Source organism: Triticum urartu, chromosome 3 (genome assembly GCF_003073215.2).
Source record: "Triticum urartu cultivar G1812 chromosome 3, Tu2.1, whole genome shotgun sequence".
NCBI lineage: Eukaryota > Viridiplantae > Streptophyta > Magnoliopsida > Poales > Poaceae > Triticum > Triticum urartu.
Window position 1 is genome coordinate 464,571,324 of NC_053024.1, and position 18,213 is coordinate 464,589,536.

The 18,213-nt window shown below is 43.5% G+C and overlaps 2 protein-coding genes across 6 annotated transcripts; both read right to left on the reverse strand.

Moving 5' to 3' along the window:
* Positions 1-2,219: 2,219 nt before the first annotated feature.
* Positions 2,220-3,785, reverse strand: LOC125544359 (ras-related protein RABA1f-like). Its single transcript, XM_048708021.1, has 2 exons — positions 3,232-3,785; positions 2,220-2,824 (listed from the first exon to the last, which is right to left on the reverse strand). The coding sequence occupies exons 1-2, from the start codon at positions 3,453-3,455 to the stop codon at positions 2,392-2,394; spliced, it is 657 nt and encodes a 218-aa protein (XP_048563978.1). The 5' UTR covers positions 3,456-3,785; the 3' UTR covers positions 2,220-2,391.
* A 782-nt stretch (positions 3,786-4,567) lies between these two features.
* Positions 4,568-13,363, reverse strand: LOC125544358 (probable E3 ubiquitin-protein ligase ZFP1). Of its 5 annotated transcripts, XM_048708016.1 has the most exons (7): positions 13,069-13,363; positions 10,839-10,899; positions 8,895-9,796; positions 8,240-8,592; positions 7,135-7,236; positions 6,889-7,053; positions 4,568-4,917 (listed from the first exon to the last, which is right to left on the reverse strand). In XM_048708016.1, exons 3-7 carry the CDS (start codon positions 9,712-9,714, stop codon positions 4,774-4,776), a joined length of 1,584 nt encoding a protein of 527 aa, XP_048563973.1. In that variant the 5' UTR covers positions 9,715-9,796; positions 10,839-10,899; positions 13,069-13,363; the 3' UTR covers positions 4,568-4,773. The 5 variants fall into 5 exon arrangements, with proteins under 5 accessions (XP_048563973.1, XP_048563976.1, XP_048563977.1 ...); XM_048708019.1 differs by lacking the exon at positions 10,839-10,899 and having other exon boundaries at positions 7,135-7,233; XM_048708020.1 differs by lacking the exon at positions 10,839-10,899 and having other exon boundaries at positions 7,135-7,233; positions 8,240-8,589; positions 13,069-13,362.
* Between the last annotated feature and the right edge of the window lie 4,850 nt (positions 13,364-18,213).

Consider the following 18,213-nt stretch of genomic DNA (forward strand, 5'->3'; position numbering starts at 1 on the left):
CACCCCCCCCCCCCCCAATCGCCACAGGAGGCGACTTCGCCATGCACTATACATAGTACGTTTTCTGGACCTCGATGACTCAAGCCCCAACAGGAAGGCCTCGTCGGACCGTGAGGAATTTGGGTACTCCAATGCAGTCGCCCGGAGGAAGAGAACCCCTAGGGGAACGCCTCGAGGTTCTACCCGTAGGCACGGTCTCAAATGAGAGTGTGCGTCTGGTAAAGTGGATCACCCGTCAGGTTACATTGGTCCACTGCCCCCATCTGATCGCGATTGCTTGGTTAACCTTAAAGCCCATTTGATCGCAACTACTTGGTTAACCTTAAAGCCCATCTGATCTCCCCTCAAAAAATAAAAAACTGATCACAACTCTTTTAAAAAAACACCGAAGTCTTATTCATTAGAGATAAATAGTACATCGTTTGCGAGGAGCATTACAATTTCATTTAATGGTTCCTCAAACCAAACAGAAGTCAAAGAAAATCTAGCTAATCTAGCGAGCTCATGAGCTACTTTATTTGCTTCTCTATTACAATGTTCAAATCTAGTAGTAATGAAATCACATGCATAATGAAAACAATCGTCGAAGATTGTTGCTGTCGTGCTCGCTGACTGTCCTCCATCCTGCATAGTATCAATCACCTTCATGTTGTCCGAGTTAATAATAAGGCGATTACATCCCGCCCTTTGCGCTAGTGTTAGACCAAACTTGAGGGCTAAAGCTTCCGCCATCAACACATCCGCGCAATAGTCAATCTTTCCAGTCCCTCTAGCAATAAATCTGCCTTTGTCATCTCTCAGGACCGCCCCCATTGTTCCCCTAAGCAGGTCATGGTCAAAAGAAGCATCAGTGTTAAGTTTCACAAAAGCTCTGGGGGGACAAGACCATCCTCCTTCTTCGTAGAAGCCTTGGGGGACAATGCATTTATGAAGTTTGTGGTAAGGGCTAGAACCCCCATTGAAATCTGAAGTGCATTTTGAGTTTTCTCCTTGTGCACCAACTTCCGTCTTTCCCACCATAAATACCATGCTGAGACAACAATCATCTCACGCACATTGTGGTAATCCATTATCCTCAAACCTTGGCCCGGAAGTAGTAAGTACTCTAACACTGCCTCTCCAGAATGGTCAATCTCGCAAGCTTTATCAATAATATCATCCATCCCCAGCCTTTCCCAAACCCCATTTGCTTTACTACAACGGAAAAGCATATGCTTCGTATCTTCTAAGCCCTCAAAGCAAGTGGGACAAATGGGCGAGACCTTCATATGTCTATTAGCGAGCGTAACCCGGTGGGGGAGTGTTCCATATAGTGTACGCCATATAAAAAAATTAACTTTTGTCGGACAAGATAACTTCCATATCTTGTTTCAAATAGGGTTAACTGTGGTTCGTCCCATCCCATTAGAGTATTTTAATTTGCTGCCATACTGATAGTCCCACTCCACGGAATAAGCTGGTCGAACCGAGAACATACCATTTTTCGTATAACTCCAAGCAATAAAATCTGGCATATCATGTTGCGAGAGTGGAACTGAAAGAATCCGTTGTGCATCAATGGGCCACATAGTTTATCTGATTAGGTGTTCATCCCAATTGTTGGAGGCAGGATCAGTGAGATCATCTCCTCAGTTAACAGATGCCCCCCTTAGGCGTTATAATTTTTCTAGTGACACAATTTGGAATACATGCATCTTCTCAAATGTTAATTTTTTGTCCATTCCCCACTCACCAAATATGACCTCTTTGGTTAACCTTAAAGCCCAGTTTCACATGATCGGAGTTGTATCCCACACCATGTGGACTTTGATAAATAAACTTGGCTTTTATATCCCTTAAAGAAGCTAAAAAAAGATGCTAGGCATTCTGCAATATCCGTCTCCGATCCCACCCGCCGTCCTGAGCTGGTAGGGCTTGCGTCAACGCATAATAGTGTTCTTAAATTATGCATATCCTTCCGCGGCCGTGTTCCGACGCGGACATCGCCGGCATATGCACTTTCTGCACGACGGCCGTTTCGTCTTCATCGGAGTCGCTTCTATTTTTTACCTGATGATGAAGCGCCTTGACCGAAAATTGTCACACCCTAACGCGTTTTTTTGGACCTGAACTGCACCAAACAGACCAATGAAATGGAGTGAACACGGACGCGGACCGTGCTTGCAACTTGCAACAACACACGCACGACGTCTTCTCCCGGTAGTACTACACGCTGTATGTATAGTACGTATCAATCAAGCATATGATATCAAGGTATCAACCACCCCCAGAGCGTTTTGACCAATAATCAATAATCATCACGGTCGCGACATGCCTGTTACACCCTAGCACGCACACACACGGCATCACCTACCACCGTCTCCGGCAGAGAGAAAGAGGGAGAGAGTTTGACTAGGCCGAGCAGCAGCCGCCCGTGTTCACCGGGGTGACGTCGTCCTTGCCGCCGACGTCGATGGTCTTGCCCCTGGGCGGCGCGGCGGGGTCGTCGCCGATGTCGAGGGCCTTCTTGCTGACGACGCGGTAGATCTCGCCGAGCACCTCCGTGAAGGCGTCCTCCACGTTGGTGGCCTCCAGCGCGGACGTCTCCATGGAGAAGGTGCGGTGGCGCTCCGCGAAGGCCCTGGCCTCCTCGGGCGAGACGGCCCTGAGGTGGCGCAGGTCCGCCTTGTTCCCGACCAGCATCACCACGATGTTGGCGTCCGTGTGGTCGCGGAGCTCCGTCAGCCACCGCTCCGCGTTCTCGAACGTGATGTGGCGCGTCACGTCGTACACCACGAGCGCGCCCACGGCGCCCCGGTAGTAGGCGCTGGTGATGGCCCGGTACCTACACACATAGAGAGAGCCGCGGGTGCGAGTGCAACGCACGCACGTACGTAAAGTGATTAGCCAACTTGGTACTGGTGTCAATGTGGAAATGCGGTTACACGCAACCAGAAAGATGCACATTGTATTGCTAATAAAGATACTCCTATTTCGAAGGACATCTGCAGTTCAGAGTGAGTTGTTTACAGATTGCTATTGAAATCACAAGCATGGCAACGGGAAAGGAGTCATCGCAAGTCCTTGGGTTAGTCATCAATTACTACGATCGATCGATCGATCGATCAAGCTGAACTAAACTGAATCGACGGCAAGCGGTGGGAGAAAGAAAGAGGTGGACAGGCAAAGCAGCAATATCTCATACAGGTGGCGGGCAAAAGAGAAGGAGCAGGAGGTGGAGAGTATTGGTACCTTTCTTGGCCGGCGGTGTCCCAGATCTGCGCCTTGACGAGCTTGCCGTCGACGCGGACGGTCTTGGTGGCGAACTCGACGCCGATGGTGGACCTGGTGTCGAGGCTGAACTCGTCCCTGGCGAAGCGCGACAGCAGGTTGGACTTGCCCACGCCGCTGTCCCCGATCAGCACCACCTTGAACAGGTAGTCGTACTCCTCCTCCGCGCGATACGCCACCGCCATCCCCCTCCCCTCCTGCTTCCTGCTGCTTCTGCGTCGCCGCCGCTGCTCGATCAACCGATGGTTTCCTAAGATTTGATCTGATTTGATCTCCTTCCCCTTCCCGCGCGCCTCTCCTCTCCTCTCCTATCCTCTCCTCTTGAGCTAAATAGAGGCACGATACAAAGGCAACGCGGTGCGGCGCGTCTCGCTTCTTTTCAGCTGGGTTGGTTCGCTTTGGGGAGAAGTGTCTCAGGTAAGGGAAGAAGGGGTCGCCGCGGATGGCGTTGGTTTCGTGGGGGGTGGTGGGGAGGTAGAGAAAGCCAAGCGAGAGATGATGACGACCATCGAGCCGCTCGTTGTCCCGGTCCTGGCTTCGTCTCCGTGACCGACCGGGCATGCATCTCTGTACATACATGTGTCAACGACTCTCATCTCGCAAAACGATATGTACAAAATTGAATTTGCGAATATAAGCATGTGCCAGGCTTGACTTGGCTTCATGTAGTAGTAGTAGCAGCATTCTCTTTGCTTCTCCTTTCATTTTCGTGTGCTCATTTGGCAGTTGGCGCGACTGGCCTTCCTTCATCACGTTTTGTTACCTGGGGATGGGTGCAGAGATCCTTCAGGGAAGATTCTCTCAAGGCAAGTACGGCGCACAAGCTATAATATTAGGGGAAGAGTTCTGGGGCAAAACCATCTTTTACTTGTACGGTACAGCCACTAAGAAAACAAAAACACCATATGTCCCCTTATTAAAAGATATGAAAACAATGGCAGAAAATACAAATATAATGCAATAAAATTAAGGCAAAGCCCATCATAAACACGAGCGAGTTCAGATTCGAGGTTTTGTTTCTCATGTTTCAACCAAAACTGCACGACGGAGTTGAATCATCCATTATACAATACAGAACATTGTCGTCCAAAGCCATATGCTGAAAAACTCGTGCTCGGCTGGGCACTCTCAGACCAATCTCTCCAATAACAGAAACAATTATCAGTTCTCTTAAGATTAAATAATGTAAAAAAACACATGTTTCTGTTTGTTTTAGGGTAACCAACATATATACAGGGTAGTTTCTAGAGATGCCACTCTAAGAGTTACCTTCGGATCCACCATATGATACACTGTATGTCCAACTGAGTAATTTATAAACATTCTACATTTGAATAGAACGATCAATGTTATGTCTGTACAGTTTTTGGAAGCCGAGTTACTCCCAATCACAAGGTGAACAACAAATACAGGTAGCAGAATAGTCTACCACTTCTTATGTACAAAATTGATCTGAATGTTTGTCGGAAGCAAATAACTGATAAAGATTAATCCTGTTTGTTATCAACTTCTTCTACCCGCAGACAAAGCTGTTGTCTTGCAGATGGGGCATAGGTTCTTTACCGTCAGCCACTGTTTTAAGCACACCGCATGGTATCTGTGGCCACAATCCAGGATTCCAACGCAGTCCTCAGCCTCGTACTCCTCCTGCAAGATACATCAAGTGACAGTTCTTTAGAACTAGGAACTGGGAATAGATTGGACGCCAGCATGAAACTACATTCTCCTCCTCCTGTCATGAACCAGGGCCCACGAGGATAAATATCGCCAGTTGGCAATGCTCATCTAGGAAAGGTATTTTTTTTGTTTATGAACTCCCCAGGCGGATGGCTAATCTCAGGAATGGTTATTTTTGATACGATGCAAACGGTGACACCAGATATATATACAATATGCCTCAGAATAGCCACCTCCATGGCGTCCTTCATTGCTTGGAGGAGAACCACCAAGCGTATAGCATTCCCCCACGCGAGGATTATGCTTCACCAACCAGCTAGTGCTTATTATCGGGCAAGGACACCAGAATTTTTACTAGAAGTAGAAGAGTTACACAAAGTTCGCGAAATGATCACAAGGGTTTATGCACTAAGAACAGGCAAGCCTTTTGGATTGAGAGGACAAACTAGATGGACGACAGAGTTTAGTACTTCCAGGTTGATCAATTCATCTCAATGTGTCCTCTTTATATTGAGGGCTAATAATCTAAACTATTGGCTGCAAGCCCAAAGCTAAGGGATATCTTATCACTAATGTTCAGGTAAACCATGGAGCAGCGGCTCCACCTTTGAATGCCATCAGATCTATCATAGCGATTCGTGTGCATGCATGACTATTTAAATGACCAGTTATAATCACTCACTGATCACAAAACTAAATAAATAAATCACTGTAAAAATCTTGATAAGTATGTACTCCCTCCATTCCAATAAATAAGGTGCACACACATTTTAAAATTGAACTTTGACCATAAATTAGACCAACCAAATATGGGTTATACGTCACAAAAATTAAACAGTTGAATTTGTATTCAAAATAAGTTTTCAATGATATAATTTTGAAGTCATAAAAATATAGTGTATATTGGTATAATTTATGGTCAAAGTTGGATTTTGGAATGCATGCCCACCTTATTTAGAATGGAGGTGGTAGTGAACTAGCACATCACAGGGGGGGCATGCATGCTGCCATGTCACCACCCTGCAAAGTATAAATGTTCACACATAGGTGGAGCACTAAAAGAAGCCTCTCCTATCTTACCTCTAGTTGATTAATTACTAATTTAAATTTAAAATTTTTAATGATACAATTCTACTTAAAGAGATACTAAAGGGTTCATATCACTTGATTGGAACCATGGGCCTAGCACATGGGTGACCGATCCTCATGACATCACCTTTCCAAATCCAATCAATATTTATGGCGAAGAAAAGCATGGGTGGCCATTTACCAACTACCACTCCTTAGTAACTTCGTTCTACATGATTATCACCATACATCGGTCCATCTGCTAATAGTAGTTTCCAGCTCAATTTACCAAGGAGTAATCCTAGAGAAATAAGTTATTTTATGTACATAAGCCAAAGGAAGTGGGAACACTATACTGTCTAATAAGAAACAGAGTAACTTTGTTCTAGATGATCATCACCATGCATCGGCGCATTTGCTAATGCTAATTTCCAACTAAATTTACTAAGTAGTAATCCTAGAGAAAATAGGTTCTCTTATGGACAGAAAGCTGAAGGGATGTGGGTACACTGTACTGTCAAAATAAGCAACAAACATTTCTCAACATCAACACGACACTACTGCGCAGAGGTGGGTAATATGCTGTAGACGAGGTGGTCCTACAATACTGCACTAGCCATTGCTCGCTGTAGTATAAGTAGATGCATTATTAGTCATCGCATAAGCTATAGTCATTACTTTAGATCCATATAAGTATTAAGTTTAGACCGTGCAGAACGCTAAGTTCAAGCGATCAAGTTCATTAAACATTCAATAGATGTGATGGTGGTTCAACACGAATTTGATGGCTGGTTGACAATTCATTAGTTTGGAACAGCTGAAATTTTACATGGCTAAGACAAGGTAACAAACAATATAGTGAAAGGGAAGCACCTGGCATATTATGCAAGCCTCATTCTCTGTGGAAGGTTCAGATGACTGATTAGACACGCAGGTTGCTCCTGGCACATATAAGCTAGTCTTCAATTTATCTACAATGTGGCTTTTTGCCAGACCTGTATTGACGTCTCCAATGTGCTCTTCTAATGCTAAAAGCTCCTGTGATAGAAATAAAAGAATAAATCAGAAAAGATATACCGTGTGAGGTGAAGTCACAAAGGCTGAATGAGCTTTACGTACCTCATAGGTCATGCTGTCTATATCTAGACGCATATCTCTATGCTCATCTACTACATTTGACCCCTCATACAACCTCGAAAAATCCATGATTGCACCATGCTGCTGCAGGGCCAACAAATAGTTATATAACTACATGTATACCATTGACATCCTCAACGGAAACAAAAAAACAGGGACCTCAAGAGGTCTACACTATAACCAGTTTGCACGCCTGGACTTAGAAGTTAATACTATCTGTGACAATTGTAAGTTTGTCACAAGTGAAACGAGTCTGTCTGCACGGATGGATTTGAAATTAAGACCACTTCTGCTTAAAAAATCAGCCAAGAACCTAATCGATCGCATCAATTAAGGTTATCTCTGATCATGCAAGTAGTACTCAAGACATGGGTTCAGCTTCTGGTACACAGGGTCCATGAAAGAGATTGCTTACATAAGAAGGTACATGTAACTTTGCAAGGTGTGTATCACGCACATCACCAAGGAAAACATGGTAACATAAAACAAATAAATAGCGGCAGGAAGGACATGAGGTCAAATGCATGAGTATAATAGTCGTCTTCCTGTTGACCAGAAATAAAAATAACAAGAGGCAATTTCAAATGTGAGAAACATTGTATCCAAGCAAAAGCTTCAGTAGGCCCGAGGCATTCATACAACACAACAAGAATCAACTAATACAATTTCTTGAATCTAATAACCAACACATAGCTTAACACATTTCAATAAGAACTCCCCAAGAATATTAAGAGACTTAACAACAATGCAATGGATAACATTTCCAGAACAAGATAATTGCAAGGCTGGTCACTTCAGTTCTACATTGAAGGACATCGGCCATTTAGAAATCGGTAAAAAGAATTCCAGTTTGTAAGATTCAAAATTCCATAACTTAGCACATAAAACACATTAAGGTATGAATGCACTAACGCACAAGTCCAAGACATGCAAGACTCCTATAAAGTTCCCAACATTCCACAAAAAGGAAAAGAACACACCAGATGTATCATATTAGGCAAATGGTGATCCTAATAGTTATTGAGTTATTTGGTATTTGAATACCAGAAATTGTAAAATAAATAAATGAAGTGAGGTGCAGACTAACCAGAGGTGGCAAAATTCTTAAGTTCCTATGATTAACTGGGTTCACCAGGAACGGATGCTGTGGAGGCCCAAAAGACCGCTCAGAATTAGAGAAGAGACCTGGAGTTCTTGGACCCAAGTGGAACCGGTTACCAGAATGATTTACCCCACTATGCAAGATGCCATTATTGTGGCCTTGTTGGTAAGGGACTTGCACTCGTGTATGATCCAGTGGATTATGAGGTTGCATGCTATGCACAGCATGTTGATGAAAATAAGGTAAATGCCCTTGAGAAATGGTTGAAGGGCCATTCTGATATTCATGAAAGCCTCCATTCACTATTTCTGTGGCCCCTGAATGTGCAAATCTGCCTGCTGGAAGCAAGAGGTACCAATTATTTCCCCTGAACAAGCAAATCTGACAGCTGAAAGATAAATGCTATCAATTGTACTTCACTTCTGTCACAATTTCATTTTGTAGGTGGGGCCATTTTTCTACTAAGCTTCTGACACTTAACATGTAAAGCTAAACTATTAGTTTAGCCATCAATGCACATTGCCAACAACTAAAAGAAGCATTGAACAATGATTCTTATCCTTAGAAAGTACAACTCTTTCCAAATCTGTTTTCATTATCAGTAGGAAACTCAGATCTGTTCTATTAGTTGCTTACGTACCTGGAACACTAGACATTGCATTGATGTATGACCACTGTGGTACTCCTTCCACAATTCCAGTTGCAGCCTGGGAAACCCAAGTAGTGCTGGCAGGTTGAAAGCACTGACTAGCATGACTTGATTGAAATGTATAGTTACCATGCTGTGCTGATTCTGGGTGAGCAGCCATCAAATTAAACCCATTTGATCCAGTAATGGAAGATCCTTCCACAGATGGCCAAGTGCTGTGGCTATGATATTCTGATGGGTTGAATGGTGTGACATTAGGAAAAACATTTGACTCAAAAGAAGGATCCCATGGCCTATGTGTAGGATTTTGAGATGTATGAGAGGATGAGCTTGAGCTTGCAGATCCATTAACAAAATGACAAGTTCCTGCCACTGCGGCATTTTTCCTTTTAATGAATCCTCTAGCAGTTTCGCTGACATTTTCATTTCTAGTACTTCCATCCATACTTCCTGAGACAACTTGGTTTAAAGGCAATCCAAAGCTCTGAGCATGAGAGACATATCTGTTCATAGATGTTGACATGCAAGGGTTGTACATATTTGATGGGAAGACAAAACCTGAATCAACGCCTAAATTTGGCGGAGAACTATGAACAGGCTGATGTGGATGATTCATGCTCATATTGTAGTAACCCTGTGTATCAGAAAGACCAGCATTCATAGCATTGCCTACAACTCTGACAGTATATTGACCGCCTTGGTCGGACAAATCATTCCCATTGTGAATTAAACTTTCAGAATGAACATGAGGATGCCCTCGCTCAGACTCGAGATCAATGACTTGGGGATAGCATACCATTCGATATGCCATAACGCCAATTATTATCTGCCTTAGCTTCGATAAAGAACCACTGCAAGCTAAGTCAACAACTATGCTTTATCGTCACCTCTACCTGAAATCAAATTAGAAACCAACTGTTAGAATGAAGTGAATAGATCTACAGTGCACACTTAAAATTCGACATATATCAAATATGCGAAGCTTGGCAGTTTACATAGTAAGACATCCATATTTGTATGCTTGTGTGGTAACATAAAGGCAATGTTACAGACAAACCAAGAGGATTGGTGCGAACGATTAGTAATGTTGCAAAAAACTTGAAGATAAACTAGCTAAGGTAATAGATCCGGACATTGCATCCCTAGAGTAGGCTTATATGTCAACAGCACAAGATTAAGTCAACGCATGGTGTGATTCACCACCACCACAACAACAATAACAACAAAGCCTTTCAGTCCCAAACCAGTTGGGGTAGGCTAGAGTTGAAACCCATAAGATATCAAAACCAAGTCATGGTTATGGCACGTGGATAGCTAACGTCCACGCATCCCTGTCCATGGCTAAATCTTTGGTGATAGTCAACACATGGTGTGATTCACCAGAGTTCGCATATTAAGTTATCCAACTTCTCTGGTGTAAGAAATATGTGTTTTAAGTGGGATTTGAATGTGAAGACATACAAACTTCGAAGTCAAATCATTAGTTATTGCTTGCAGCAACCCATTCCAATGAGCTGTATAGATTATATCCTACTGAAGTAACCAAGCGTGGCATAATGCATATGAATACATATCGCAATTATTCACAGTTGTTTAATTTGTCAGCTGATTTTTCAATCTGCCCTTTCATAAAGTATTTTTTCCTAATTCTGGCTGAAAACAATACATCATTAGAGTGGTAAAATCTGTTTAAATGTATATGCGGGTTGCCTAGCCCTTTCCATAAGTTCGGACTTTTTGGTTGCGTTGGCTAGTGCATGAAGCTTAACAAAATCATTTTCAACTGAAGAGCAATATTAAATGCAAATAAACCGATCAAAGTCACTGCCTTTGCTCCTTCGAAGTTACAATGAAAACAAAGTAATGATTTTAAAATGATAGGGAGGATCTGTAGTAACAAAGAACATAAGGAAATACATTGGTGGGGGTAATAACCTTCTAATATCTACCAGTTCTGCTTGTGGTTCTCTACATTAGTCAGTATATGCGTATAACACTGTCAGCAGGTTGTCAACAAAATATGATTAGTAGGGACAGGCACAATTTTATACTTCAGAACTTCTATTTTCATGACAATATGCAAATCGTATGCTTAATCTTGTGCCTACAGGCAGTGGTGGAGCTCGGCAAAAATAAAGGCCTTAGTACTAAGGAAATTGAATTTCATCTATTTCCAACTTCGAGCAATTGCAAGGCCAGTGGCGGAGCTTGGGCACTAATGAAATTGCATTGCATAAGTGTCTATTTCCCACTTCGAGCAATTGCAAGGCCAAAACTCAATGCAGAGGCTTATAAAATTCAAGGTCGTACATGATCCATGTTTGCCCTCACTAGACACTGCCCCTGGTTACAGGTCTAGAAAGGATAGTTTCTTTTTCAATTAGGAGTCCCATTTGACATGTTCACTCATTCTCCTGCTGGTTGAAGCAGTTTGTCATTGCCGAAGAGATTTACCAAAACAAAATCCTCAAAAAAAAAAACTTATGTTCATAATTTTTTTAAAGAAGATAATTTGTGTCAGTTAATGGTTTACTTTGAAAGAAAGGTTGATGAATAGCGTATAAGGTGAAACAAGGCAGGACATACAATCAGAAGATGGTCATCACTTTAAACAAGGGCAGAACTTGTTTCAATCATGTAGTTACTAAATACAAATAATCAAACTGAAGACTTCTTTGATTTTACACTTCCTTCAATTGTAAGTTTTTCACTAATGAAAAATACACAGAACGTAGTATGTAGTACGGAGACTTTTAACAAAATGGAAAATTATGATGAAGGGAGGTGTGTAATCTTACATTCAATTACCATACAACATAAGTTCTCCCATCTCAGCATAAGGGCAATGATACTTCTAATACACAAAATGGGAAGATGAAGTTTGAACATTCGTAAAAAAGAAAGTGAAAAGTGTGCACGTGTCTCTTACATCCAATGATAATAGAGGCATAAGCTTTCACATCTCAGTCAAGGAATTCCTAAAGTTCTGGGTGGAACGGGAATTGCTATTGTAGTTCTTGAGGGATAATCACCAGATCAAAATGTTTCTGAATTCTATCTCAAACTCCTTTTTTCAAATAAAAAACATTGCATTTAAAAAAACAGAATCGAAGAATAGAAGTGGGAGAAATATGACAGAAATAAAACCGAGTTAAGACTAACCAACGGCTTGGCTTGGACAACCAAAAAAAGGCAAAAACTGAATGTTTCATGACAATGGTAAATAATGTAATCTGCATTAAGAAAACATCTACGAGCAACTAACACCGTATCCATAATCCATATAACAACCACCAGAATCATAATTACCACCAATTAACAAGAAAATTCATTTTCAACAAATATTCTCCAACTGTCGAAAACCTGTTGCCATATACCTAAGGCTATATCATCAGCACTACCAGAGCAGACCACAAATCCAAAAAAAAGGCAACAATATAATCCTACTATACCATGCGTATACAAAATCAATCCCCCAATCTACTTCCACACTGACCAAAAGTAATCAGAAATCCAAACACCCAACCAAACAACTACCAACCTCGCAAAAAGTTTGCAGGTGCAACATCCCAAACTCCATTAATGACTCAACCACACAAAAGAACACTGGTAAATATTCCTGTTTATCAACATAATCATGACTCCATCATTTCTCAGCAAAATTCTCTGCATTCACCACATGCACATGCAGCTCCAATAAAAAATATCAAGAAATTGCACACTAAGAAGTGCATCATAGTTTCACCTAAAAATAACAGATGCACCCTTTAGCATCCCGACGCCCACCAACCACCCCCTTCCCCCAAACCAAACACGAGCAGATAAAGCAGAAATATTAGGCAAATCAAAAAATTTCTAAAGTGTAGCCACTAACCATAGACGAGAAAATCATCCACAATAGCGAGCAAAAATTGACCGAATAACTATGCACTCTTAAACTCTCACGGGCGCACCATCACCATACTACTACTAACAAAAATTGCGAGCTGTGCCGTACGGAACACTCAAATTGCACACGCTCTCGAATCCAATTCCTTCTCCCAGCTCCCAGCTCCCACTCACGCCACCGCAGCCATCCAGATGCTTTAGCGCCCACCTAACGCAATCCTGCCCGAATAATCGGGTGAAACCCCGGCGGGTAATGCGGGAATTCACAGATCGTCACCTCATGGAGCACGCGATCCGATCGGCGAAGCGGGGGAGGTGGGCCGGCCGGCGGAATCTGGTGTCGGTCGCCTCGCCTCAGGAATCGCGCGCACGGAGGAGAGGAGCGATCGCCCACCGCGGTGGGACGAGCGGGGGCGATCGTCGGGAGGGGGCGGAAGGGGATCGGGCGGAGGAACTCGCACGGGGAGGGAGGGAAGGGTATTTATAAGCACGAGAAGCTTTTTTTAGAGAGAGAGGAGGAGGAGGTCAGAAGGATGAGAGAGATGGGGAAGAGGAAGAGGAGGAGAAGGAGGAGGAGGCTCTCGTTCTATCAAAAAAGAAATTAGCACAAGGGATATATGATTTGTGCTTTTTTGTCCTTTCTCGCTTCTTGTTTAGGTTCTTTTTGTTTCGTATGAGAGAGAAATGAAATGAAGTGCGACTCTCGTTTATCTTCGCAACCTTATGTGAAATGTCTATGCAAAAATTCAACAGATAGAAGGTGTTGGTTGGCTGTTCTGAGAAATAATTCTCTATGAACGAGAGATTGCAGACAATTTATCACTGGCTTCAGTGTTTTTTTTTAGCAACTCTGGCGACAAGAGGCGTGTTTGAGTCCAAGCAATGGTGCAAGGGGATGTAAAGCAACGGGTGGTGGATGGAGCGGATATGAAGAGATTGTCAATGAGGAGATGGTCGACTCGCTAGCGATCGGGAATGCAATTGATAATACATTTAAACCAGGGATGAGACAGGTCCTTTCTAATAAATTAAGGTACGACGGGTTGTCGTGTGAGGCTAAGATCAAGACGAGACATGAACACCATTTGCCGCAGTGGGTGTTTGACGATATCAACTCCTGGCTTTGATCCTTTTTTGGGCCGGTAAGGATAAAATCAATGGGGGACAGTGTCTTGTAGCCTGGAACACCATTTGCCGCCCCTATTGCCACGGGGGATTGAAGGTCAAGAATCTCAAGCTGCAAGCGCTCACCCTTCGGGTACGTTGGGAATGGCTCAGGTGAACGGATGATGAGCGACCATGGCAGGGTCTGAAGATCGTGCCTGATAAAGAGACCAAGGAGGTGTTTGACAGCCTAGTATCCATCTCGGTCGGCGATGGTAAGAAAATTCTCTTCTGGCGTGATCGTTGGATCAACGGGCGTGCGGTGGCTGACATAGCCCCATCCATCCTGGCAATTGTGCCAACTCGCACCCAAAACATGCGTACGGTGTATCAGGCCTTGGGGAGCAGAAGATGGGAGAGGGATGTCCCGGAGGAGCTAAACTTCACTGTGCATATGCAGTTGTACCTCCTCCAACAGGCAATTTCCCTCGTCGATAGGGAGGAGGGGCGGCCAGATATCTTCACATGGTCGTCCGACAGGTCGGGAGCATATTCGGCGAACTCCACCTACAAAAGTTTGTGCTTGGGCCTCACTTATTCCCAGTCGGCTCCCCTCATTTGGAAGACTTGGGCACCATTGAAGTGCAAGATCTTCATCTGGTTAGCCTCTTAGTACAGAGTATGGACCTCGGACCACCGGACACGGCATGGATTGCAAGACGAGGCTTCTCCCTGTTTCACTTGTCTCCAAGACGAGCACAAAGTGGACCACATCCTAATACAATGCACGTATGCTAGAGAGGTGTGGCATCTGGTCTTGGGTCACTTTAGGTTGAACATCGCTCCCCCGTCAGTACTCTCCACCCAATACAATGGTGGGAGGAGGCTAGAAACGCCCTCCCAAGGGCTGAGAGGAAAGGCTTCGACTCCTTGTTCATGATGACGACCTAGGCTGTTTGGAAGCAGAGGAACGCTTGGGTATTTGACAGGGTAATGTTGGGGAGCGCAGTAATTTCAAAAATTTCCTACGCACACGCAAGATCCATCTAGGTGATGCATCGCAATGAGAGGGGAAGAGTATGTCTACGTACCCTCATAGACCGAAAGCGGAAGCGTTATGAAACGCGGTTGATGTAGTCGAACGTCTTCGTGATCCAACCGATCAAGTACCAAACGCACGGCACCTCCGCGATCTGCACACGTTCAGCTCGGTGACATCCCTCGTACTCTTGATCCAGTTGAGGCCGAGGGAGAGTTTCCTTAGCACGATGGCGTGATGACGGTGATGATGAAGTTACCGACGCAGGGCTTTGCCTAGGCACTACAACGATATGACCGAGGTGAAATTTTGTGGAGGGGGGCACCGCACACGGCTAAACAATCAACTTGTGTGTATATGGGGTGCCCCCATCCCCCGTATATAAAGGGGGAGGAGAGGGCTGGCCTAGGAGGAGGCGCGCCCACGGCGGGGCAATCCTACTCCAAGTAGGTTTGCCCCCCCCCCCCTCTCCTTTCCTATTCCTACTAGGAGAAGGAGGAAGGAGAAGGAGAGGATAAGGAAGGGGGGGCGCGGCCCCCCAAACCCTAAACCAATTCGGTTTGGGCCTAGGGAGGCGCGCCCCACCACTTGCATGCTGCCCTCTTTCTCCACTAGGGCCCATTAAGGCCCATTGACTCCCGGGGGGTGGTTTCCAGTAACCTCCCGGTACTCCAGAAAATGCCCGAACTCATCCGGAACCATTCCAGTGTCCAAACATAGCCTTCCAATATATCGATCTTTATGTCTCGACCATTTCAAGACTCCTCGTCGTGTCCGTGATCACATCCGGGACTCCGAACTACCTTCGTACATCAAAACACATAATACTGATCGTCATCGAACGTTAAGCGTGCGGATCCTACGGATTCGAGAACTATGTAGACATGACTGAGACTCACTTCCGGTCAATAACCAATAGCGGAACCTGGATGCTCATATTGGTTCCTACATATTCTACGAAGATCTTTATCGGTCAAACTGCATAACAACATACGTTGTTCCCTTTGTCATTGGTATGTTACTTGCCCGAGATTCGATCGTCGGTACCTCAATACCTAGTTCAATCTCGTTACTGGCAAGTCTCTTTACTCGTTCCGTAATGCATCATCCCGCAATGAACTCATTAGTCACATTGCTTGCAAGGCTTATAGTGATGTGCATTACCGAGGAGGGCCCAGAGATACCTCTCCGATACACGGAGTGACAAATCCTAATCTTGATCTATGCCAACTCAACAAACACCATCGGAGACACATGTAGAGCATCTTTATAGTCACCCAGTTACGTTGTGACGTTTGATAGCACACTAAGTGTTCCTTCGGTATTCAGGAGTTGCATAATCTCATAGTCATAGGAACATGTATAATTTATGGAGAAAGCAATAGCAATAAACTAAACGATCATAGTGTTAAGCTAATGGATGGGTCAAGTCAATCACATCATTCTCTAATGATGTGATCCCGTTGATCAAATGACGACTCTTGTCCATGACTAGGAAACTTAACCATCTTTGTTTAACGAGCTAGTCTAGTAGAGGCATACTAGTAACACTCTGTTTGTCTATGTATTCACACATGTATTAAGTTTCCGGTTAATATAATTCTAGCATGAATAATAAACATTTATCATGATATAAGGAAATATAAATAACAACTTTATTATTCCCTTTAGGGCATATTTCCTTCGGGTAAATTAGCAGCTGCAGCCTCTGCAATTGAAGGCGCAAATCATGATGAAACTAAGGAATGGAGGGTCGCTGGAGTAGGAGGTCTTAATCGTCTAGCGAGAGAGTAGCTTTAGGTTTTTGTAGGTGTGGGTGCTGGTGTTTGATCGAAACCTGTTCGCAGCCTCTTTGATTTTCTTGTAAATTGCTTTGTTCCCTTCTATAAAAAGATGGTACGCTATTGACGTACTCTCGAAAAAAAAGACGAGACACGAATTGGACCGAGATCGTCAACTGAGGCGATGATATTCGAAGTACACTACATATGTCAAATGGAGGAGGTGCTCTAAGTACATTACATATGTCACAAGCAAATGTTGTTGCTTGTTCTTGAAAAGAGGTGGTAGTCCCTCCAATCCAAAAAAAATTATCCTGGTTTCGTTCAGCTTTAGTTCAAATTTGAACTTACGACATGGCACTTTTTTTCATTAGATGGAGTATTACTTTTCTGTGTGAACACTCTATTACTTTTGCATCCAGTCATGCGACTATTAAGATGGGTCAAAGACAATGGATGGTTGTCGTACATCATATGCTGACAGGGAACAATCTTATTTCTAATAAAAACATTAACTTTTGTTTAGGAAATAGACTTTTTTAATTTCCCACACACTACTTCGTTGCAAAAGTGTTAATAACAAATGTATACAAAATCATTAGTGTTGATTGGTTGTCTGCTTAGTGTGCAGTTTGGTAAATAGTTTCACACCTACTAATTGTGGTAGGAATTTAGGTGGCATAGCTCATAATGGATATATTATTAAACCTTTAGGGTTTGCTTCAAAGGTGCCCAGCCTATACACTTGCATGGTATTTTTTAACTCTCGCCCTTGTTTCATAAAATGGTCCAATAATAGAGTTGGTATTTGTTGGTTGTAATATGTCAAGCCCCATTTGATTAGTGGTTGTCTATCATTATAGACATATAGTACATTATCACTTCTTTTTCTCTTTTCCACCTTTTAGTGGATTGAATAATGAGAACAAAGTGTTTTATGCTACCTTGGCACTTATTTGAAAAGGGTGAGGTGCACAACACAAGCGAGTCGTTGATTTGATAATGTTTACCTTATATTGTCTCCATAGAGGCAAAAAATAATTACATTACAACATTCTAAACATACTGCGTGTATTATTCATGGGTGGGATATGGGTATCTCGTTATCTTTGTATTGAAACTTGTGGTCTTATCTCTCCGATGACCATGCGTTAGTGGCCCCTACGTGGCTTGGTGCGGATTTGTGTGTGCGTGCTACCAACTAGGTGCAACCAACTTATGAATGCTTTGCGTGATTGCCCTTTGGAGGTTCGTGTGTGCGTGGAGGCATTTTGAACAGTTGGGTGGTGACCTAGGGAAGAAGTGGTGTGGATGTATGTTGTGGCATAGTCGTGGTAGTTGATGATGGAAATGTTATCAGTTGTGGGTGCATTTCTCCTCATTAGAGGCATTGCCAATGAGTTTGTTTCAACCCCTCGACCATGGCCGTCGCATTTGAGTAGCCGGTGCGGTATCCCCTTCCCTTGACATTTGGTATGATGGTGATATATACTGCCCT